Consider the following 26146-nt stretch of genomic DNA (forward strand, 5'->3'; position numbering starts at 1 on the left):
AGCACTAGTCTGGCTTTTTCTTTTTTTTGTTGCTCTAAGGTGTAGCTTTTATATAGAGATAATGTGGCCTGACGGTTATATACATTGCAAGTCCTTTGTAAACAACATTTGTCTATGCCTGAGAGAATCTGGTAATTCCTGTTAATGACACTGAGTACCCTGTAGAATCAGTCCTGCTGTATCTTTTGGTGATAGGATGCAGGCAGAATTAAACCAAAAACAAAGGATATATTCAAGCAAGGAAGACCTTCTGATTACCAATCGCTCGCCAAGCACAACAAAATGCACACCTGTAAGGTTTTCAATTATAGCATTACAAGCTGACCCTGAGTATGAGAAGAAATGATGATACCAAGATGGACAGTTAATGTATCCAGCTATAGCTGGAGGCAGTTGATGAGTTTATGGAAATTATGCTTGTATACACAGTATGTAAATCAATCTGCAAAGCCACCCTGTGGCTCTGGAATATAAATTAGAAGTGGAATAACACAGGAGAAAAAAGCCACCCACACCACCTACACATGCACACAGCAACAATGGAATTCTGATATGCCTTCAGGTGAACTTAGGAGTCTATGTAGGCTCAGGTAAGGGAAGTTGCACAGGCCCTGGTTTAATAAGCTTACTGTTTTATATAGTATAATGAAACCAAGAACAACAGATTACTTCAAATGAACTATTTCATGGTTTGTCTTAGTTGTAATATTAAACTGTGCCCAATTTTACTCCTGCCACAGGTGATTTTCCTATTCAGAAATTACAGATAGACCCAAATAAATTTTTTGTCAGGGTTTGTAGGTGTATTTTAAGCATAAAATAGTGTTAGAGCTATGTTTGGTATCCCTAATAGTAATAATAGACAACACAGGTTTGTCATAACTATACTTAAGAGGATTTTTTTTTTAAAAGTTGGATTTCATTTTCTGGCTAGATTTAACTTTACAAATGTTAGCAAAACTAGCTATATAAAAAGTTTAGTATGAACCTGGGAGCAGTTCTTCTAGAGCTCATCACAGGAACGTTTCTGTCAGACCCCTCACATAGAAAATCCAGTAATAGTTATATAGGAAGGTATAAGGAAGTATTGTAATGAGTCTGTCTGTGTTTCTGTCCTGTTTCTGTCTGCTGTCTTTCCCTGTGGCTAATTGTTTGCTCCGCCCACTATTTGGTTTCCATGGACATTAATTGTACTCATTCATCTCCTCAGGTGTGTTGTCTTTGTCTTTGATTGTCTCTGCTTTGTCATTGGTTCCTGTCAGCTATATATACTCTGTTTGTTCACTTCCCTGGTGTTGGTCATTTTTGTATGTTGGATGTTGGTGTGCCTGTTCCTGTTTCCTGTTAGCCCTGTTTGTTGCCTTGTTCTGTCTGCCTGTCTGTTCAGCTGCTTTCTTGTGTCTTGAATAATTAAACTTTAAAAAATCTGCATTTGGATCCTCACTCGCCTTTGTCCTGCATCGTGACAGAATGACCAACCAAAACATGGATCCAGCAGAAATTTTGTTTTGTGTTTGTCAAGACAATTCCCCAATCGAGGAATATGTTGAGGTGTTTTTAGACCTATGTAATCGGGTGGACTTCGGCGAGAAGGAGCTGAAGGACATCTTTCGGCATGGTCTGGAGGACGGGCTGCGCTACCTAGTGCCATTGGGCCGAGAGGTAGGGCCTTTCACGGACCTGGCCAACGTAGCGTTGCTCCTGGGCGGGTCCTCCCTAACCGTGCACAGGACAGAGTCGGACACCGGCCCTAAATATTTTTTGGGGGGGGGCAGTAGGCATCGGGGTCCGTGGGCTGCGGAACCAGTCCAGCCACGGACGCCCGAGGCCCCTACAGTACCTCGGTCCGACCCAGACCTGTGCACACCAGTGACCGAACCCGTCCACATGGGTGCCAGACCGGAAAGCTCGGGCGAGGCCCGGGGGAACCGGCTGATCGCCAAGCTGGCGGACACCCCGATGGCATCGGTCCGGGCGGCCGGCATCCCTACGGCACCGGCTGGAGCACCGAAGGCACCTGAAGCGCCCGAACCCGCCGAAGCGCCCGAACCCGCCGAAGCGCCCGAACCCGCCGAAACGCCCGAACCTGCTGAAACGCCCGAGCTTGCTGAAGCACATGAACCTGTTGAGGTTCCCGAACCTGCTGAAATGCCTGAACCTGCTGAAACGCCCGAACCCGCTGAAGCACTTGAACCCGCTGAAGCACATGAACCCGCCAAAGCGCCCGAACCCGCCGAAACGCCCGAACCTGCTGAAACGCCCGAGCTTGCTGAAGCACATGAACCTGTTGAGGTTCCCGAACCTGCTGAAACGCCTGAACCTGCTGAAACGCCCGAACCTGCTGAAGCACTTGAACCCGCTGAAGCACATGAACCCGCCGAAGCGCCCGAACCCGCCGAAGCGCCCGAACCTGCTGAAGCGCCCGAACCTGCTGAAGCGCCCGAACCTGCTGAAGCACATGAACCTGCTGAAGAACATGAACCTGTTGAGGCGCCCGAACCTGCCGAAGCGCCTGAACCTGCCGAAGCGCCCGTACCTGCAGAAGCGCCCGAACCTGCTGAAGCGCCCGAACCTGCTGAAGCGCCCGAACCTGCTGAAGCGCCCGAACCTGCTGAAGCACCCGAACCCGCCGAACCCGCTGAGACACCGGATCCGACCGAACCCGCCGAACCCGCTGAGACCCCAGATCCGACCGAACCGACCGGGTTGACAGAACCAGCCGGACCGATCGGGTCGACGGAACCGACCGGGTCAACCAAGCCAGCCGGACCGACCGGGTCAACGGAACCAGCCGAACCGACCGGGTCGATGGGTCCGACCGGGTCAACCGAGCCAGCCGGACCGACCGGGTCAACGGAACCGACCGGGTCAACAGAACCAGCCGGGCCAACCGGGTCGACAGAACCAGCCGAACCGAACGGGTCGATGGGTCTGACCGGGTCAACCGAGCCAGCCGGACCGACCGGGTCAACGGAACCGACCGGGTCAACAGAACCAGCCGGGCCTACCAGGTCGACAGAACCAGCCGAACCGACCGGGTCGACGGAACCAGCGAGTATGGTTGCGCCCAAGCCCCGTAGACTCTCTGTCCTGCCTGAAGCGCTTGATACCGAATGGCTCTGCCTATCTGCTTTATCAGTCCCTAGTTTTGTCTCCCTGTCTCTGTCAGTCTCTCCCTCTCCTGTCCATCCTTATAGGTTCAAAGCGCCTCCAGCACCACCCTGGCCGCCAACTCTGCTCTGGTCGCTGGCTCTGCCTGCGGCACCACCCTGGTCTCCAGTCCTGCTCTGGTCGCTGGCTCTGCCTGCGGCACCACCCTGGTCTCCGGTCCTGCTCTGGTCGCTGGCTCTGCCTGCGGCACCACCCTGGTCTCCGGTCCTGCTCTGGTCGCTGGCTCTGCCTGCGGCACCACCCTGGTCTCCGGTCCCGCTCTGGTCGCTGGCTCTGCCGGCTCCGCCCTGGCCCCCTGCTCTGCCGGCTCCGCCCTGGCCCCCTGCTCTGCCGCCTCCGCCCTGGCCCCCTGCTCTGCCGGCTCTGCCCTGGCCCCCTGCTCTGCCGGCTCCGCCCTGGCCTCCGGCTTCGCCGGCTCTGCCCTGGCCTCCGGCTTCGCCGGCTCTGCCCTGGCCTCTGCCGCCACATGGACCTGGCCCGCCTTCCCACCCCTGTTCCGCCTCCGCTCCACCACCCTCCGGTTCTGCGTTGGAGTGTCTGGAATCCACTCCTAGGGGGGGGGCTCTGTAATGAGTCTGTCTGTGTTTCTGTCCTGTTTCTGTCTGCTGTCTTTCCCTGTGGCTAATTGTTTGCTCCGCCCACTATTTGGTTTCCATGGACATTAATTGTACTCATTCATCTCCTCAGGTGTGTTGTCTTTGTCTTTGATTGTCTCTGCTTTGTCATTGGTTCCTGTCAGCTATATATACTCTGTTTGTTCACTTCCCTGGTGTTGGTCATTTTTGTATGTTGGATGTTGGTGTGCCTGTTCCTGTTTCCTGTTAGCCCTGTTTGTTGCCTTGTTCTGTCTGCCTGTCTGTTCAGCTGCTTTCTTGTGTCTTGAATAATTAAACTTTAAAAAATCTGCATTTGGATCCTCACTCGCCTTTGTCCTGCATCGTGACAAGTATATTACATTGTAACACTACATAAATCTAAGATAAATCAAACAGTGTTTACTCAAACCAAAGAATCTATGGATTATTTTTTCCCAGTGCTTTTAAGTCAGCTCTCAAATAACGATTATCTTAACGTACAACTGCATGATGTTTGCTTGAACGTAACACGTGCGTTCATTGTGCTATTTAAACTTTGCAACAAACTTTATTTTTCTCAGAAATAAAATTTGGATTTTGAATTGTAAAAAGTAAAACATAAAATATTGGCACTAAAGGGCAGTCAAAGCAATCCTGACATATTGAACAGGTGCTCTCTGGTAAAAACCTGGATCAATTCTCATTTAGCAAACATGGCCGTGTACAGAAAAGTGCCCAGATCGACATAACACTTCTGAGGGAACGCTTATTGTTCAGTTATGATTCAGTAAGCATAAATATAGCAATAAATTATAGACACAATGTTCCTCAGAGTCCACCAAAGCAACTTTTTATTGCTAGGTTAAGAACATTGCCATCTTGTGGAGGATAATCACACTTCCCTGTATAAAATGAGAAAGCACGAATGAAAGACCCAAATCTCTTACACAATAAATATATAATAATCTCTAGAATTATTGGCACTCTTCATAAGGATAAGGAAACAATATTAAAATCCATTGTTCTTGTAGTTTATGACAGAACAATGGATTTTCCTCTACTCTTTTCTGTACTCTATGACAGGAATCTGGCAGGAATTTATGACAGGAATCAAATGGCGACCAAAGCGGTTCCCTCATAAGACCACCAGAGGTCAACATTGCACACCATTTTGAATCACATAGGCCACGTTCACACTGCAGGTAAAAGTGTCCCAAATCTGATTTTTTGTTGTGGTCAAGTGACCAGGTCAGACTTCTTCAGGAGTAGTGTGAACACTCAACTCTACCCCAGATCTGATTTTTTCAAATCAGATTCAGACCACTTCCATATGTGGTCCTGAATCAGACCCAAATCTGATTTTTTCCAATGTGGAAATTAAGAATTAAGAATTCCTGTAACTGGAACTAAGGGGCCAAGCCCAATCCACCAAGCATTACACTTGGCACAATGCAGTCAGGTAAGTACCGTTCTTGGTCACAAAATTAATCTCTACACGATCTAATCTGCAGCATCTTATTAACTCACTATCATTACTGAATATTGTATGTAATACATTTCTTCTCCCTCTTTCAGCCATTTTCTCCTCTGCTAAAGAAACTCTTAATCCTCTTAAAAATCCTCCTCACTACTCCTAACACTTCTTTGACCTTTCAATGGTTAAGATGCTTTGTGAATAACTTTTATCTTTACTAGGATCTTCTCTTTAATTTTAAAGGGAAATGCCCACATTTCTAAGAAACTCTTTAAACTAAGAATTTTCATGAATACGGGCCCTGGTACCTCCCCCAGGCCAAAGATTCGCTTCGCAGGCTGATTAACATCTCTTTATCGTCTCTAATGTGTGAGGATCTGTGTGATTTTACCTTGTGACGGGACCCAAACCTTGTGCCCCAAGTCTCCCAGGATAGACTCCAAGCAATACAGAAAAGGAATGAATGGATCTTTTCCCTGTCAGTTTAAACTAAGTAATCACAAAGACATTTATTCCATATCCCATTTTTTAAGATATACCCATCTTTATTGTTTCTGGAGCTGACTCCTGACTAGAAAAAAAGCAACATTTGTCTAAGAAATTATGAAAAAATGACATCACAAATATATATACAGTGGTGTGAAAAAGTGTTTGCACCCTTCATGATTTTTTCATTTTTTGCACGTTTGTCACACTTTAATGTTTCGGATCATCAAACAAATTTAACTATTAGTCAAAGATAAAACAAGTAAACACAACATGCAGTTTTTAAATGAAGGTTTTTATTATTAAAGCTTTTATTTATTAAAGCTTTGGGACTCCAGTGAACCACAGTGACAGCCATTATCCACAAATGGCGAAAACATGGAACAGTGGTGATTCTTCCCAGGAGTGGCCAGCCGACCAAAATTACCCCAAGAGCGCAGCGACGACTCATCCAAGATGTCACAAAAGATCCCACAACAACATCCAAAGAACTGCAGGCCTCACTTGCCTCAGTTAAGTTCAGTGTTCATGACTCCACCATAAGAAAGAGACTGGGCAAAAATAGCCTGCATGGCAGAGTTCCAAGTTGAAAACCACTGCTGAGCAAAAAGAAAATAAAGGCTCGTCTCAGATTTGCCAGAAAACATCTTGATGATCCCCAAGACTTTTGGGAAAATTCTTTGTGGACCGATGAGACAAAAACTGAACTTTTTGGAAGGCATATGTCCCATTACAAAAAATAACTGCATATCAGAAAAAGATCATACCAAAAGTAAAATATGGTGGTGGAAGTGTGATGGTCTGGGGCTGTTTTTGCTGCTTCAGGACCTGGAAGACCATGAACTCTGCTGTCTACCAAAAAATCCTGAGGGACAATGTGCGGCTATCTGTTCGTGACCTGAAGCTAAAGTGAACTTGGGTTCTGTGAACGGAAAATAATCCATAAAACACCAGCAATTCCACCTCTGAATCCTGACCTGAATCCCATTGAGATGTTGTGGCATGACCTTAAAAATGCGGTTCATGATCAAAAACCCTGCAGTGTGGCTGAATTATAACAATTCTGCAAAGATGAGTGGACCAAAATTCCTCTACAGCGCTGTAACAGATTCATTACAAGTTATCGCAAATGCTTGATTGCAGTTCTTGCTGCTAAGGGTGGCCCAACCAGTTATTAAGTTTAGGGGGCAAACACTTTTTCACATTTTGTTTTGCCTTAATAATAAAAACCTTCATTTAAAAACTGCATGTTGTGTTTACTTGTTATCTTTGACGAATATTTAAATTTGTTTGATGATCTGAAAGTGTGACAAACTTGCAAAAAGGTTAAAAATCAGGAAGGGGGCAAAACACTTTTTCACACAACTGTATATTAGAAAAATAAATGAGAAGAAATGTGAAATGACTCAAACAACATAATTTAAGTAACAACAGCACAAAATTCTGTGTAACAATTTCTACAGGATTTTGTATCAAACAATCTCAGTTTTTTTTGTGTCTTATTTTCTACCGCGAAGCAACTGAGCTGGAATGTGATTGGCCAGAAGAGGTGGTAGTGCTGCTCAGCTGAGAGAAGCCACTATGGCTGGACTCCAGACTTGTCATAGAACCCCTAAGACATGATGAAATAAAAAAAAAACAACAAACAAACAAATAAATATATACACTCTCTCATATACATAAAATATATATTATATTATATATATATATATATATATATATATATATATATATATATATATATATATATATATATATATATATATCACAAATGGTATATAACACAAATGTATATTCTACTCATTTTTTCATTCAATAATGTGTCCTTAATTAGACTTTCGTTTAAAGTTTAATTCAAATCTTTAAGCCAAGGATTAGCACATCCTTTGCATTGCAGTCATTTACTTTTTTACTGTAAACAACAACAACAAAAAAAAAAACTGCATGAGTTAACTCGTAAAATCATATGAAGCAAACCTGAAGTCAGCAGACTGCAGCACTTCGGTGTAGTACATCACCCGACACTTCTGTGTGGAGACTTGAAGTGAGGATAAGCTGGATGCTGAGCTGTGGAAGCGCCACTGCAGGATGTAGAAACCAGGCCAACGTGTTACATGTGAGCCCTAGAGAAAGACACACAGGGACAATAATTCAGGAATAGAGATCAGAGAAATTTATTAAAGCAATGACTTGATGTTAAAAATTATCTTAGCATGTGGCATTTAACCTGTATGCTCTCGCCCTCTCTACAAGTTAGAGCCGCTTCCACCAAGCTGTAGTCCGTTCCCAGTATCCATGACTTGTCAATCACTTGCACGTTGTTGCCTCCAGGTCCAGTCAGATTCGTCAGAGTATCTTTCTTTTGGGTTTGTGAAGCTTTTCTTGAGTGATAGATGTTGAAAACAGAATCACCTTTACAAACGTCAAAGTCCCATGTGATAACTGATGATGCTTCTGTGATTTCAATCAGCACCTGTCAATGAAAAAGGGGAACACAGAAATATACGGATTCGAAATTGAATATGGAGAAAATTGAATATTGGAGAAAAATAATTATCATGTTTCCTCTTCCTCTTTAAATCCCTTAACTAAGGTTATGAAAACAGTCATCAACCCTCTTATGTTGAGAGCGTTTGGATTTACTGCATTCTACTAAGATCACCAGCAGATGGCACTACTCACAATGACATTTTATATACTTTGTGGTGAGCCAAGGAGTTTAGGTTGCCAGATAAACTGCATCAAGAGCTCTGAAATACCTCATGTGGAGCTCCTTTAAAGACACTTGCAGTTTTGTAGATAGTTTCAGTCCAGAGTTTGATCTCCTCATTTTCCAGCTCCTCTGCAGTGCGATACAGTGATTTGGGAACCAGGCCACCCTCAGGAACATCACACTGCAACATGGAGCACAGATGGAAAATTCAGATCAGATCAGCCTTCCTGACTCCCTTTCATTTCCGAGCACATGCTTTTTACAATTCAATTCACTAACTGAAGTCAATCTCCATTCCCTCAGTGGAATGAAACAGCGGTGTACTGGATATATGGGTTAAATTCAGTCAATCATATGAAGAGTCTCAGGAGAAGTAGGTCCTCACTGAAAGTTGTGTAGTGTTTATGTGACAAATTTAATCTCGATTCCTGAATAAATCTGATCGGCTTCTCCATATAGGTTATACAAAGACTGGTACAAAAACTAACTTGATAACTCCATTAGTTCCCCACTCTTAATTAAACCCCAATGAGTGGCCACTGAACTCACCGGACAATCTCCTCCAAGAAAGTCAGGGATGATCTCTTTGTCTATGTAATCCACCAATCCTCCTGAATCCTGATAGTCATTCCCAGCGTAGATGAGGAATTTCTTGCGAGTGTTCTCGTCAATGAATGGGCTGATCTAGAGGATGGATTATGAGGTCAATAACACAGAAGGTTCTTGTGCACAAACATGACATTTAATTATCCGTGGCTACAGAGATTGTAAAAACACCTGATTTAACACATGACATTTTAGTGCTGATGAATCAATGTGTGATGACATTTTGTGGCAGTCAGAATAAGAGGAAACAGTGTCCGTATGTATAGACAGTAGGTTGGATTTTTTTTATTTTAAAAACCCCTAAAATACTATGATTGTTATACAGCTAGGTTTTTTAAATACATAGGAATAAGCTAATAAATTTGTTCCATATCATCGTGACATCCCAAATAACTAACTAACTTGGTCATTTTCTGTTAACTAGCTAGCATTTTTCCCCAGTAGATATAATTAGGATTTAAGTCATTTAAGCAATCATTTGCAGTTTATTTAACCAAACTATATCAAAATATACTATTACAATCATTACATTTACATTATTTGGCATACGCCCTTACACAGAGTAACTTTTTTTTATCTCATTTTTTATCTCATTTTATACAACTGAGGCTTAAGGGCATTGATCAGGGGCACAGCAGTGGTAGTTTGGTAGACCTGGGATTTAAACTCGTAGACATCCAATCTATAGTCCAGCACTGTAACTACTAGGCCACCGCAGCCCATTAGCTAGTTAGTTAGTTAATCACATGCACCCAGGACAAAGCTAGCTAGTAGCTAATTTAGTAGCAGTTATCTAGTCCTGTGTACATGTGAAAAACTAACTATGTAATGATTGTTATGGTAAATATGGCTAAACAAACTGATGACTACTAATTCATACTGCCTGCTGTCAGAATATACATAACAATATACATATATTGCACATATAGTATACATAATAGTAACATTAATCAGCAAGTTTGCACATTTATTAATCGGTTTTGTTTTGTTGTTAATCATTTCAGAATCTCTTGAGTTTATTTATATTCAGTAACTTCCAGTCCATCATATTTCCTCACAGCAGTTCCATGGTAGGAAACCAGAGATCCCAGCAGACGTCCACATAAACAGAGGGACAATGAAACTCAGCACAGACAGTATCCCCAGCTCAGGATCAATCTGCTGGGTATCCTTGAGCTGTGAAGTAGCAATCTGACTAGCAAATTTCCACTGCACCCCACTTTTTGAAATCAGGTTACTTTCAAATTTTTGCACTTTTTACGTCCTACACTTGATATAGCATCAATGTGTACTGGTCCCCTTGTTTATGATATAATGCTAAAATGCCTCTTTCGCAGCTACTTTCATAAATTTTATGTGCTTATATTATTGGAGGAGAATACAGTATGTCTCATAGTAGAATATGTAGAATATACATGTAGATTATATTATATTAAATCAAAACCTTTATATTAAAAGTTATGCATGGAGTTCAGTGTACAAAATATCAGTAAAAAATGTTACAGTTGACTGTAATTTGATATGTAACCATACATGTTATTACCAATGTCCAGAGCACAGGAAAGACACGGGGGGCTCTCAGTATAAGCAGCCGACCCAGTGTCTCAGGGTAGTTGGCCTCCACCACCTCTATAATCCTCAGCAAAGCTTTAATTCCTGGCCTCCACAGATGCCTCATTGTCAGCCCCTCCAGATCCACTAGACAGGACCAGCAACTACACATGCACAAGCCAATGCATTAAAAATAGGCAGAAGCATAGTGTATATAGCCCAGGGTCATATACTAATCCTACCTAATGGGTCTGCCAAAGATGATTGTGTTCTCCTCACAGCGCTTGAGACCTTCCTCATTGATAGATAGCACCTGATGAAGGAAGAAAAAAAGTGAGTAGAAGTAGATAAGTTAGCATGGCTGCACCTTATTCATGCCCAAATGACTGTATGTTTAATACTGCACTATTTACATGTCGAAGAAGAGATTCTTCCCCTAAAGCCCGGACAAGTCCTTTGGTGTCCATTTGTCCAAGCCGTAAGATGTAGAGAGGCAGGCCACCTAACATATAACATATAAACAGAAACAATAATTACTCTTTGTTCTGTACAAAATAAGTTTTCTATACATTTACTTGTAGTTTATTAGACTTTTACTTTCAATGGCTGATTTATGTTTTCGCTCATTTGTAGTTATGTGGTTCAGGCTGGTAATTTCCACTAGACGCTACACTATGCGTAGGACCACAAACAGATACAGTCTATGAATTTAGTAGTGAAAATGACTTGAATATGTACAATATGTGTATAAAATATTGTTTGGCTCTTTTGTTCCTTATGTTGTTCATATTCTTGGAGGGAGTTATAATTAGAGCCAACGTGGCATTAGAGGTTGTGTGAATAGTCTTAGTGGCAAAATTTGATATACATGCTCTGGATCACATACTGGCTTATTCTCTATCCTGTCAATCAGAGTAATAATCAGGCTTGGCTGTGTGTAAGCTCATGTATGCAGAAGAGGGACGTACAGTAATTGTTTTTTCCAGGTGAGTTCAGCTGTCCTGTAATGTAGCATGAGAAGCAAAAAATATTTCTCATAGGAAACAGATGCAAGGCTAGCACTTACTGTACATGTGCTGTCATGTGATAAGGTTCGGCTAGCTAGTGGGCAGGAATTGGTAGATTTCCAAATACAAAAATGGCAAAAAGAGAGAAAGGGTGTGTTACTACATTATGTAATTGTATTTAATTCAGCCCTTTTTAATTTACTAAATTGACTTGACAGGAAACTTCTAGTCATATTTTATACAGTAGTCCGGGCATGCCAACCATCATCAATCTCCTGTTTGGGCACTGAACATGTAAGCCAGCATGGTGTCAGACAGGAGCTACTGCCAATCAGAGAGTGTGAAAATGTGAACAAATGGGAGTGAAATAGTAAAAAGTGTTACTATATAGGGGAGAAAAATGATCAATTATAGTTAAAGACTATAGTTTTTGAGGAATGAATGATAGATGCCAGTCAGCTGATTTGTCTTTGTTTTAGAATTTGCTTTGCATTCTCATCTAGCACACACTGATTTACACATAAGATTAATTAATTTGAATGGCTGGTACTTCTAAAACTTTGCCTCCTTTGGAGATAAATTTTAGATAATGGATAATTTCTAACTCCTTTTTTTCTTCTCTTTAAAAAACAAATATATATTGATTTGTTTAAATACTGTATCATATCATCCACAAGGTCATTGGCCTCCGTGCCTTTGTCATGATAGTGCCATCCCCCTGTGTAGTAGTCATGCAACAGTTGTGGACACTTCCATGAGTCCAACAGGAAGTCCACCTGGTGCTGCTTCCTCCAAGAGAGTGTATGGCACAATGCCTCTCGAGCTTTCTCTACATTAAAGTCCCGTGAGCGCAGAAACCGCAGCACATGTTGGTCTTTAGGAAGCTGTGACAGATGGACATAGGGAAGAACAATATAAGTCTAAATCCACATTTAATACAATGAGGATACAACCTATAAGAAAATTGATTTTCCATTTAGAATGAAAAACAATAAATTATTAAAACGGAGGTAACCCATCACACAGCCCCTGGAACTGCACTACTCAACCAACCTACTTGACTGCGGTAAGGGGATGAGATGAATAAAAGGAGAGGATTCAGGTGAATAAAGAGGGATCGGACGTGTGATGGATCGGTTGAGATGGAAATATAGATCGACAGCTCCCTCATACATTCCATCGCTTTCCACTCATCCCAATACACCATTCATCGATTTAGCTTCCCTCTACATACCGACTCATTTAATTCTATTCATCCTAATCTCCTTGCCTATGGGATCCATTTCATTCCTCATTCTTTCCCACACATATCTCTACACTCATCCCAATCAACTGCCTTTTTACCTCTCAAATTATTCCACACCCATTCATCCCAACCATTCCCTCACAGGTTCAGTTTTTACTCACTAACCCCAGTCCAGTACCCTCCCTATTCATCCCAAATTTTTACTCATCCCAGGTGGATCATCCCAACACAACTCCCTACCCTTAGCCAAGAAGAGATTTTAATACAAGCTAGATATGAATTGACTTGGCACTACTTAAATCTGGTTCCTTCCATTTTATTAAAACAGATTCTGGTCAAGAAAATGTTTATGAAGCTCTGCCTAGTGAGGTTAGTGTTTTGAAATGATGTTAATGTTATAATGCTTATCTTGTGTCCACCATATGTATTTTGTAGAATATATTTCTTTTCTGGGCATTTATTATACTTAATAAGCAGCTTTGTGAGTGTGTCATCTTTTCTTACCTTTCCCTTGTGTGTCTCCTTCAGCCACTGCCGTAGGCGGATGAAGCAACTCTCATTCAGAGGGCTCAGCTCTCCTAGATAGTGTCTAATGTAATCTGCATGTAACTTATCTGCAGCAGTCACAATGCAAAGCCTGACATTAATTATAACTATAATACACGTGTTTTCTGACAGCTGTTACAGTTTATACAGATGGTTTTATTATTGTCATGCCTATTTGGTCAAATGAAGTGAAATATAAAAATATAATACTTACTGATCTATGTTCAACAAATAAAAAATATGGTATGCACTGATTCTCTACCTTCTACAGAAGCAGGCATGGTCTCTGTAAGGTTACTGTGGACTCCATCATGGTCTTCTTTGCTGCTGTTGGTAGCTGAGTTGACTGTTAGCTTGCTTGATGCTGTGATACTGAAAGCAGGAGTCCAGCGAGGTATATTAGTTATACCCTCTGACTCTAGCTCTCGGAGGTAATATTCAATAATCTCCTTGCCCTACAGAATTAGATGAGACAAAGCAGAATTTCTGTACATCTTTAATTGTACAAACCCGATTCCAAAATATTTGGGACACTGTACAATTTGTGAATAAAAAAGGAATGCAATAATTTACAAATCTCATAAACTTATATTTTATTCACAATAGAATATAGATAACATATCAAATGTTGAAAGTGAGACATTTTGAATTGCCATGCCAAATATTGGCTCATTTTGGATTTCATGAGAGCTACACATTCCAATAAAGTTGGGACAGGTAGCAATAAGAGGCCGGAAAAGTTAAATGTACATATAAGGAACAGCTGGAGGACCAATTTGCAAATTATTAAGTTAATTGGCAACACGATTGGGTATAAACAGAGCGTCTCAGTGTGGCAGTGTCTCTCAGTGACAAGATGGGCAGAGGATCACCAATTCCCCCAATGCTGCGGCGAAACATAGTGGAGCAATATCAGAAAGGAGTTTCTCAGAGAAAAATTGCAAAGAGTTTGAAGTTATCATCATCTACAGTGCATAATATCATCCAAAGATTCAGAGAATCTGGAACAATCTCTGTGCGTAAGGGTCAAGGCCGGAAAACCATACTGGATGCCTGTGATGTTCGGGCCATTCGCCATTACCGGCTAAAAGTCTATAGGTCAAAAAAGAAGCCATATCTAAACATGATCCAGAAGCGCAGCCATTTTCTCTGGGCCAAGGCTCATTTAAAATGGACTGTGGCAAAGTGGAAAACTGTTCTGTGGTCAGACGAATCAAAATTTAAAGTTCTTTTTGGAAAACTGGGACGCCATGTCATCCGGACTAAAGAGGACAAGGACAACCCATGTTGTTATCAGCGCTCAGTTCAGAAGCCTGCATCTCTGATGGTAAGGGGTTGCATGAGTGTGTGTGGCATGGGCAGCTTACACATCTGGAAAGGCACCATCAATGCTGAAAGGTATATCCAAGTTCTAGGACAACATATGCTCCCATCCAGACGTCGTCTCTTTCAGGGAAGACCTTGCATTTTCCAACATGACAATGCCAGACCACATACAGTGAAAGATGGGTGAAAGATGTTTTCTTTAACCCATAGAAAACATATAGAGGAAGATGCGACAAAGACCTGAGACAGCTGAGCAACTAGAAGCCTGTATTAGACAAGAATGGGACAACATTCCTATCAGTCCCCAGACATTTGCAGACTTATAAAAAGAAGACAGGATGCCACACAGTGTTAAACATGGCCTTGTCCCAACTTTTTTGAGATGTGTTGATGCCATGAAATTTAAAATCAACTTATTTTTCCCTTAAAATGATACATTCTCTCAGTTTAAACATTTGATATATCATCTATGTTGTATTCTAAATATTGAAATTTGAAACTTCCACATCATTGCATTCTGTTTTTTATTCACAATTTGAACAGTGTCCCAAATTTTTGGGATCAGGTTTGTACATGGATATAGACAGCAAACTGAAAAACACCTCACATTACAGACTTTTCTCATTTGCCTTTACTTGAAAGGATGGCTTACAGAGCAGTGTTCGGGAACTGCTTTGTAAATGTTATGGCTGAGCATCGCATCAGACAACCTTCAGCTAATCATTTGTGTGTCACTCATAACCAACACAGGATGCTATGGGAGCTTTTTTAAACAAAATTGTCAGGTATATCTATTTTCCCACCAAGATATATAAACACACACACAAAAACACACATACACACACCTTATTAATACTAGAAGCATATTGCCTCATAGCAATCTTCTCTGCTGTACCCTCAAATCCAAAGAAAGACTTTATGTCCATATTGGCTGACTGCTCAAAACATGTCCAGTCTTCATTTTCTGGATGCACCTGTGGAGAGATTATTGGACGTGGCCAGATGATGTAAGTTATTAGTATTAATAGTACTAACAAACTCCCAAATGATTTATTAAAGCTAAATTTGGGGCTTTCTTCAATATTTATCATAGTAAAATGTCTCATCATTGATTTGATGTCATTTAACTAGTGTAGTGTGTGTTTCTGACCCTGTAGCAGCAGTGCTCTTTAACAATCACCCTGGTGCAAAAGGATTCATTGTAGGTCTCTATATGCAGACTCCTCTGTCGCCGATCCAGTGTGTTTTTCTGCACAAAGTACAGGTAGTCGACTCCGGCTATCTAAAGGTATTGAGGATTTCATATTTAGGACTGCTTATTGCCATGTAATAGTGCTGATGAAATTTGTTTGGAAGTCAGTTTAGCTCAAAGTGTCTACAACTCAACAATAAAATACAATAAAATACAAAACCAGACAAAGAATACAAAGGAATAAATAATAAATATTGAATTTACTCATAGAGTAAGTCACAAAATCAGTAATTGTGGATTAAGGCATTAACAGACCAAACGGTGCTTGCTATAGATGGGATGACCTACATGGTTCTGGATGCATTAGACATTTTAGCAGGGCTGAGAGATAAACAGGGTAATCTGTAGAATATAATATGTGGAAAGCAATCAGGGCTTGATCACCCTGAGCTCAGTCTCCGAGGTGAGTGTGTGTGATGTTGAAAGACCCGAAACACACGACGACCCCAGGTTACCGGGATCACTAACGATAAAGTGCAACACAAGATATATTTTACAACAAATATATCAAGAATAAAACTGCAGCTATCGAATGTTGAGGACCTACAAAAATAGGCATACCTGAGAGTTTTGTTACAAAAATGAGACCTAATGTCAAAAAACTAAAAAACGAACAGGCCAAATATTTCTTCCTTCACTGATGTTAAGCTAGGAGTAGGCTTAGTATTAATCAACTACATAACTAATCAAATACTATATAAATAAATAAATAATATAGAGCAGAGTGATAGTGTTCTCTTAACTGAAAGAGTGAGAGAACTGACACACCACTGTGTATAAGAGCACGCAAGTGGATGATCAAAAAAAATTCATTTGTTTTTTCTTCCCTTTCCCACAACTGAAAATAGACTGTCATTCTTACGCTACTCGTTAAATACATGCACAGGGTTTCATTCCTGTTGATGTTTCAAACCAAGCCGTTTCACTCTGGTATTCTTTGCCTGCCCAGGTTTGATCTCGTTTCCGGTTCGTGATTATAGTCTTTTGCCCTGTTCTGCTTATACTGACCTTGTGTTTGAATCGATTTGGATTTGTTGTTGTTGTGTCATTAAAACCGCCTCAGTTGCAGCTGCATCTGTCTCAGTGTCTGTTGTGACACCCAGCTATGAAATATCTGAGAATTCCTGTTGTAACCTCTAGGTTTTTGTGTTGATTTGCTACATGGTGGGTGTGTTTTTATTATTATCATTATTATTATTTCATTATGAATAAAATGTAGACGATGTTCATGATAGTGGACTAAATTTAAATAAACCAATTATTTCATGTTGGGCTGTTGCTTATGGAGGCTGTGATTTTTGGAACAGATTTACCTTCTTCAACAGTCGAGGGGCATCCACGTCAAGAGCACACCTTCGCTCGATTACATGAGTTGCTCCGTCTTCGCTCTGACTTTCACTGATGATGTCGCTGTGCACAAAAATTGGGATGAGGGGACAGGTTGGAAATCTTCGCTCATAGGCCTGTGAGAAGACATGCAGGCACATGACATGTAGATACTGAAATGTTCTTCATAACCTGGTGTCATTTCATACTGTATGTATTTGTAATTATGTTCAAGGACAACAAGTATATAAATATATATATATATATATATATATATATATATATATATATATATATATATATATATATATATATATATACTACCGAATATTAAAAAAAAAAAATCTAAATATGCATTAAACATTAATACCAAAATTGATTGATTGATTGATTGATTGATTGATTGGTTGGTTGATTGATTTGTCTGTTTTGGTCTTTTAATAACTGAATTCACTTTAAAGTTTGAACATGTGATATTCTAAGGTGTTATTTCCTCTAGCTGACTTTACAGCTTAAATGAATAAGCCATTCACTCATGCTGTCTCTCTGTCAATATTTACCCCAAGGCTTTCATTAAACAGCAGAGTCACGCTTTGTAGGCCACCTGCAGATATACATGAGACATACACAATACGCTCTTTCTTCTGCTCTGACCCTAATGACCCCTATCTTACTTGACAAAATTCTGTTTTTAGACTGCAGCAATTGTTGTTTTTTTCCCCAAAGGACTACACTGTAACTCTCTTGACCCTTTTGGAAGGTCAGACTCTATGCATTCTGATCAATCAGTGAGGCGTTTTGAGTCATTTTGCATGACTGGGTAGCTATTCCACCCCCATGTCTCATAGACACACACTCTGTGCTGAAACAATTTTCACAGTGTTCACAGTGTGTGCAATATTGTGAAAAGTTTTAGTATAGACAGAAAGGGTTTGCAAAAAATATAAGTGATGTATAAGGATACAATCTGTATTTTAATAGGTTATAAAAATTCTTGTCTAAATCAACTCTGTGTTGGTGATACAGCATGTACAAGGTGTTTTATTCCTCTTATACCACAACAATTTGCTAACATTAACCTATTTTTTAACTATTAAAGAATCACACATTGTACTTTCCTCCATTTATAGTGACACTGAGTGCTGTAGGAAGTCTAGGAAACAGCTAAAAACAGCCATTCTATCAACATTCTCTCTGTATTTCCCCTTATTTTTTTATCTGTATATATAAGCATCCACTATAGACACATATTTACTATACAAACGATAAAGTATTACAAAGACAGCAGTAATATAAACCTGTGATTTGTTATGTGGCAGACACAAAAGCCACAGTCATACTCTCATAGGAAATTAATGAGTGCCTTCCGACCAATCAGAATATTCACTGGTGCCTTGGTTTGAGCTTTAATTAATTATTTATATCTCTTTAATGCTACCGCCCCTGGAAGTAATACGAATTATGATTCTAATGGCATATGACACCAGTATTAATAGTGCCATGGATATTAACACCAGTAACATTAACACTACCAGAATCTATCAGAATCTGTAAGGTTTATTAAGTATGTGTTTGTCTTCTGGTTTCTATTCCATAGATATTCTCTATAGCAGTAGCTTTTCCCTTCCCATTAGAGCAGCTATCTCAGTGCTCGGGGGGTGGGGCGGGTTAGTTTAGAAGTGTAAACACATAAATTTCCTAGATGCAGAACTTAGCTGACTCATACAGACGCAGGCACTCTGTAAAGAGAATTTATATGGCACGATTTGAAAATCTCTGCCCCTTGAGACACAAACTCAGCATCAGGTCTATGGTTTGATTTAAGGTCTAGTGACATTGGAGTGTGCTGACTTTATCTAACAAGACCTTATGTGAATCTGAACAACCATTATATATTTATACTGTACAATCCAACCAAAAAAAAAATCATCATCAGCTTATTTCCAAGTGGTCACCTAACAGCCACGGTCATCAATTTAGCTGCAGTCAATATACAGAACACTAATGCTTGTCAAGATGGACAACACTGTGCTTCGAATCACAGTTGCTATGAAAAGTTTCTTGAAGTAAACACTGCTGGAGTATGCTGAGCTGAAACTGTCACAATGTCTCTGATGTCATTGAAAAAAAAATTAATTATACGGTACAGGAAACAATACTAGACAAGTAATAGCAAATATGGTAATACAATAAAGAGCTGATTTCATAACCACACGAAGTGCCAGTAAATACAGACAGCACACTGAGGAAGAAGGCAGTTGTTTGAGATATTTTGCGAAACAGCCTGCTGTGCAGTGTGGTGTGAAGAGAACAATCAAATGGACATGTTCTTATCAGCTTGGACAGAATCTACCAGCTGGAGCTCCAAACACCCCCCGACTTACTGAAGAATACATTTTATTGTTTCTATTGCTTGATATTTTCTCTGAGATTGCTCATTTGTAGTGTAATGTAATATAATGTACTGTAAAACTTCTAGTAAATGTGCTATGTAGAACTTTGGTAATATTTTATTACACTAGGATCATTAATAATGTGCTTCAAAACAGCTAATGAGCCATTATTTGATCCTACTGTATGTGGTGCTATATTTCATACTGAAACAGACAAGAAAGAGGTAGAGAATGTCATTCGGAGCCACTGATTTTGACAGAAGTGTTTTACATATGTCGCATTTCCTGCCAAATCTGACCAAACTCAAAAGTGGTTTGAAGAATGGTCTAAATCAGGGGTCGGCAACCTTAAACACTCAAAGAGCCATTTGGACCCGTTTCCCACGGAAAAAAAAAACACAGGGAGTCACAAAACCCTTTTGACATCTTAAATAAAGAAAACACTGCATATATTGTTTTTTACCTTTATGGAAAGTATACAAAAACCTGTAGTGTGTTGCATTTATGAAATCAATGAACTGCTATGGAGTAAACGAAACTTTATTCCTGCCGGCAAACAAAAAATATTTTGAACAGTTTAAACTAACCTTAACAAAAAAGACGCTGGGTTGAAGGTTACTTTCAAATAAAATTTTCAATGACTAATTGAATCCTCCTCATATTCATGACATCAAAATTTTAACTTGCCCGCTGCAGCAAACCAAAAATGTGTCGTATTTCGCGAGTCAGCAGTTATGACGCATATTTTGAGCAACAAAAAAATTAAACACGGTTTATTTTAATGTTACAAGAGCATCATAATCTTAGACTTTAGAATTACATTTTTTTTAAAAACTAACTAACTAAAATAAAATAAATTTTATTTTCCAAATCTACAGGGTGCCGCAGCAGAGGGACGAAAGAGCCACTTGCGGCTCCAGAGCCGCGGGTTGCCGACCCCTGGTCTAAATATAGCAGTGTTTAAAGAGCTCGTAGACCAGAGATGTCAAATATTTGTCATAAAAAATTGTCATAAATGGTTGGAAAATATCTAAAACAAAAAAAAAGACCTAAGGCGTATCCCAAATGGCATACCCATTCACTAGTCTACGGCATTTTGTAGTATGAAAAGTGTGAGTAGTGTCTCCATACTGAAAAATCTGACAAGAAGAAGTACACTCCAGGTACGTGTGTAATGTTGGACACTTCATGCACAGTTGACGAGGGATGGGGTTACCTGGCTCTGATTTTGGATAAAAACTATTTTCTAGATGACCAATGACACTCCGGTGGACAAAACATCTTATAAATGCATTGCTCACATTGTGTGAGTTTTTTCAAGAACATATACAGAAATTCACTGTATTCTGCTAAAGCTAGCGGTTTAACGTCATTTGCAAACGATTTGAGATGATACAAGCCTTTGAATACACACTTGTACATAGTGTGTATAACATCGTTTGGGACACAACTCTAGAACAAAATAGAACAACAAACTCAGACATGGATATGGCAAATGACAAAATTTGAGAATTTTTAAATCTCCAGTGGCAAGCTAAAAACTGGATGCTCTTACCATGTCTATTTCCAAAGGATAACTAAAGTGGACAGAGAATGTCAAGTTTTCTAAGAAAAATGTCCCAGTTCCTACACCGAGATAAGAGGAAAGCTAGTGTGTTTAATTTGTTGTGTTTAAAAGCCCAGAGCGATGCTGAAAGAATGTCTAGCACCATTATCAGACTCCTCATGCTGAAAAATACAACAATTTGCAATTTTGCTGCTGGGGTTGAAGAAACAGCAGTCAGTTGATGATCGTAGCCGAGACCTCAGTGATGCAGCTGTTCATCTGTGTTACCTGATTGCTAATGAAACAGCAAAAGCATTATTCTTATATATTTGATCATTTAAAAAAAATATATAGTCTGTAAATAGTAATTTGATTTCTCTTTTGTTTATAGCTGTTTGTGCACTCAGAATGAACCTTGAAACAGCGATTAACAAAGTGTGAAATGAAAAAGCGATTAACAAAGACAATTAAAAGCAATTGTTGATGTGTTATTGGTGTAAACTGACTTGTTTGACCTTCCATTTTGGATTAAATGTACTTAAAAAGTTTGACAGACCATCACAGTAACGTCAAACCTCTAACATTTTTACAGTAAGGTCTTTATGAACCAAAACTTCATTACTATTTTAAATAGTGTCCATTTTAAACTGTATTACTCACCAAAAGGGAATTTTCTCAAATGAAATGGCTTTGATGTCAATAATCTAGGGTCTGGGTCAAATACTGGCTTTATGCTAGTCATTTTTATTATGCATTGTGCATGACCAGGCTTATACATTAGCAATGTCAGTGTAAGTTAGACAGGAAAATAAAATAAAGGTTTGCTTATTGTATTTGATTAGCTTAAGCTCATGAATTTTTATCAAGAAATAATTAATATTGATCCAAATTGAAGAAGAAGAAGAAGAAGAAGAAGAAGAAGCCTGTATTTGTCATATATGCATTACAGCACAGTGGGATTCTTTTCTTTTACATATCCCATTTTGGAAAGTCAGGGTGTAGCATCAGCCATAAGTAAGAAAGGGTTAAGGGCCTTGCTCAAAGGGCCCAAAAGAGGCAGCTTGGCAGAGGAATATTGGGGCTTGAACTCCCAACCTGCTGATCAGTAATTTGGAGCCTTGTGTTTTGCTGTTCCATGTGTTGGGACTAAACTGTGGGGAAAAGGGTTTTAAACTAAATGCCCCAACAACATGGAACAACTTTCAAAAGCACTTAAAGCTTCATTTGTGCCATTCACTAGTTGAATATATGCCTCTTATAACAAATTACTTTGACTAATTCTATTTTGTTGCTTCTGTGATACCCGACTGTATAACTGTTTTTTTGCTTGTTTGTATTTTGTTTTATTTATTCATTAATTTGTCATTTTGTGTTGTTAATTATCATTATGTCTTTTTCAGCCTTCTTGGTAGATCATTCTTCTACAAGTAATTTTATCACAACAAGTTTTATCCTGGTTAAATATTCTTTACTCCTACTACAGCTTGAAACAACGTTATTGCTCAGCACTTAATCCCTGTGTATATGCAGAAAAGCAGACAACTTTGCTGAGTATCTTCAAGTACAAGTGTGTAAACAATACAACATTGGATAATTTTGTTGAAAAAATAACTGTCATGGTCTATGCCTGAAACTGGTGCTGAAATAAATAACCCATCAACCAAAGCGAGTCACATGACTATGCCGCACATCACTGATCACTTGACCCGGTTTCATTTTACTCCTTATTGGCACTCATTTAAGTTCTGATTTCTGTGGGTTTCTTTGTAAAGCTTTTGATGCTGTTGTATTTGTTGTGTTTGCACTAAAACCTCTTTCATAGTTTTTGTTTTCTGCATTATTTTGCTGTTCTGTATAAAATAATTTGTCTGTACTTGCACTCGCCTTCACCACAACCAGTGTATTACTCAAGAGTGTAATATTTGAGTACTAGTGAATAATATTTTTGTCACCGTCAAACTTTAAACTATTTTACCCTGCAATGCCGGGACCAAAATATATGTATTTATTTACATATTCAAAGTAGGTGATGTGAAGAAAATTTAGATGTGAGTGAGACTCGCTTGGTCAATTTGTGGTGAAAGGGTTGTATTATACTGTATAATACAGTATAAAGTTTATATACTGTATAATACTCAAAGTTTGCCTGGTATAAATTTACACAAAAGTCATTTCAAATATCCAAGCATCTCTGTTGTCTACTCAGTTATTATAAGGTATTTGTGGAATTGTACTCTTTTATTACACACAATGCCTTTTATCATGGTTAACAACGTCCCTGTAGAGACCGGATTAAAGACATAATTCTACCTACCATGGTTTTAAACTTTCATTAAACCCTCACACTGTGAAAAGAAATGTGATAATGTCCTTGCCAAGAAACACACAGAGTGCTGCATAGTAATAAAATTTCTCTTAAATAAGGGAGCTTTGAAGACAAATGTTCTGATTCTGCCTAACAAATAGGACTTTATGGGGCTGTATAAAAAAGCTACCTAACAGATTATCCTGAATTTAGAATATTTTGATACTGTATATAACTCTAGATTACATCATATGCACGTCATCCTTCCATTTCTCGATGTCTGCAAAGAGTCTGCCAAGAGTCTTCTGCATATTAACTGGTCTATACTGTAAACTCCTGAAAAAAAGATTTGTTCCAAATGCATTTCAACAGGCTCTATGCTGAACCCAGAGCAGAGTTCAACTCTTCTCGCATGGCAGATATTAGAGGTGCTTAGGTTAAATATTCACTCAGATTGGATCCGGTCCATTTACTTGGCCAAGAGAAGCCATAAAAAGCCATTGAATGTAGCACCATAAAGTTACAGAGGGAGAAATGAAAGACTTTTACAAACAGTTCTGATGAACTACAAACTACAAGGTCAAATGACAAAGAGTGACATAAATTAGAAAAAAAACAGCACATTAAATTTTCATTTATCTGCTATCTTCCACCTGATACACTGTTGTATATACAGTACATACACTTAGAGGCAAATTTCAGGCAAACTTTTCCTGCACACATATCAACACATACACATAATCATACAAAACTGCACTTACCGCCATTATAAGTTCAAAGGGGTGTTTGTAGACCCGCACCGGTGACTGATATTCCTGCACCATGGTCCACTGGTGAACACTACTGAGGCACTAACAGGCAGACAATCAGCAATGTAGTCCTCGCAGCTGATCTGCATGTGTTGTGTAAGTCAGCTGAGCCATGTCATATGACTCGTCATGTCATAAGCAATGCCTTTAACAGACCATTCCAATATTTAATGTGATGGGATGAAAGAAATTGAATTTTCTTAAAACCTTTAAAACTCTTAAAATACAATACTTAAGGATACACTACAGTTAGAATTAATGATTTATTTCATTAAAAGAAAGCAAACACCGGTAATTTAGTTTAGAATTTTCTTATCTAAACTTTTAGATTTTACTGCAGATTTGAAATTTCTCAAATATCAAACCTAAAGCACTTTGGCATTACTTTCTCGGTTGTAGTTAGTGTTTGACTAACTATAGTGGTGGAACAAAAATCCTTCCTTCTTATGTACCTTTAAAACATACCATAAAAAAAAACCTTAATATAATTTTTAAGGACATTTTCAATTTATATTTCCAGCATTTGGCAAATATCCTTATCCAGAGCAACTTACATTATCTCATTATTAATTTTTTAATACAACTGAGGGTTAAGGGCCTTGCTCAGGGGCCCAACAGGGGCAGTTTGGTGGACTTGGGATTAAACTCACAACTTTCAGATTGGTAGCCCAAGACCATAACCACTACCACATATGCATATCACAATCACAACAATCAAGATAACACTGGAAAGTTTGTATTACTCATCTAAACTGAAGTATATTTGTATAATTCGCTTTATAATGAAGAGAATAGGGTTGTGGGTGAGTGGGAAACACTGTGTGTATCTGTCTGTGCACTGCTGCCAGCCAGGTTTAATTCCTTGGTGCAGGAAAACTACCCAGCCACTGAGGGGTTAACTCTTAGTCCTGGAAAAATGGGAGGGTTGCATCAGGAAGGACATCCGGTGTAAAACCTGTGCCAAATCAAATACATATTGGATGATCTGCTGTGTTGTCCTGAACAGGGAGCAGCCATCGGATAACAACTTCTAATACTTGAGTCCATTTATAAGTAGAAAATCTTTTTACTCTTACTTGAGTAAATGTGATAATGTGATGAATTGAAATATTTACAGTATATCAACAGTTCATTTTAACAAATAAATAGCAGGTACTTTCTTTTTTCTCCAGTACACATATTTTCTTTGGTTGCAATGGCTGTCCAATATATTAAGTCTAGCTAAATATGATATAATAATAATATCTTTTTGAAACATTTTTACAGAAAGGATGCTTAGTTTATGCTGTTTTTGTGTAAAATAATGCTGTAACCTAGTGTACGAGCAGCAGGTTTCTAAATCCCCCTTAATTTCCATTTACTATTAATTAATATTGATTATATTAGGAGAATTTAGCAGACACCTTTATCCATTAACCAAGAGCGACATACAGAATTGCTTTTTTCGATTAAAACATTGATATTTTTGAGTCTAAAACACTAAAACCTTATAAAAAGCAAAGCACATTTACACATATTTTATTGATTGATTTATTTGTTTGTTTGTTTATCCTTACTTTAACTTATCCTTATGTATACTGCAAGCTGAATGCCACTTACTGTAAGTCCATGGTGAGAACTAATATTAAGATGTTATGACATTATTAGGTATGAATGTATGATGAATCATGTATGATTTCATGTCATGAAATTTTGAAACTACCAATAAAACGTAAATAAAATATCAGCTCTGTACATTATATGTCTTTGAGTCCATATAATGGCTTTTTGAGTATTTATTTATTTATTTATTTTAAAAAACCATGAAATAGCTC

General features: G+C 39.1%; 1 protein-coding gene across 1 annotated transcript; it reads right to left on the reverse strand.

Annotated features, from left to right (window-relative positions):
- Positions 1-6982: 6982 nt before the first annotated feature.
- Positions 6983-24432, reverse strand: LOC132861316 (SEC14-like protein 1). The gene is made up of 15 exons (XM_060892782.1): positions 24285-24432; positions 17267-17416; positions 15852-15983; positions 15547-15675; positions 13638-13830; positions 13334-13443; positions 12278-12467; positions 10990-11078; positions 10819-10889; positions 10569-10740; positions 8969-9103; positions 8466-8600; positions 7934-8179; positions 7684-7829; positions 6983-7318 (listed from the first exon to the last, which is right to left on the reverse strand). Exons 1-15 carry the CDS (start codon positions 24345-24347, stop codon positions 7213-7215), a joined length of 2067 nt encoding a protein of 688 aa, XP_060748765.1. The 5' UTR covers positions 24348-24432; the 3' UTR covers positions 6983-7212.
- Positions 24433-26146: the final 1714 nt, after the last annotated feature.

This window comes from Tachysurus vachellii, chromosome 18 (assembly GCF_030014155.1).
Source record: "Tachysurus vachellii isolate PV-2020 chromosome 18, HZAU_Pvac_v1, whole genome shotgun sequence".
Classification (NCBI taxonomy): domain Eukaryota; kingdom Metazoa; phylum Chordata; class Actinopteri; order Siluriformes; family Bagridae; genus Tachysurus; species Tachysurus vachellii.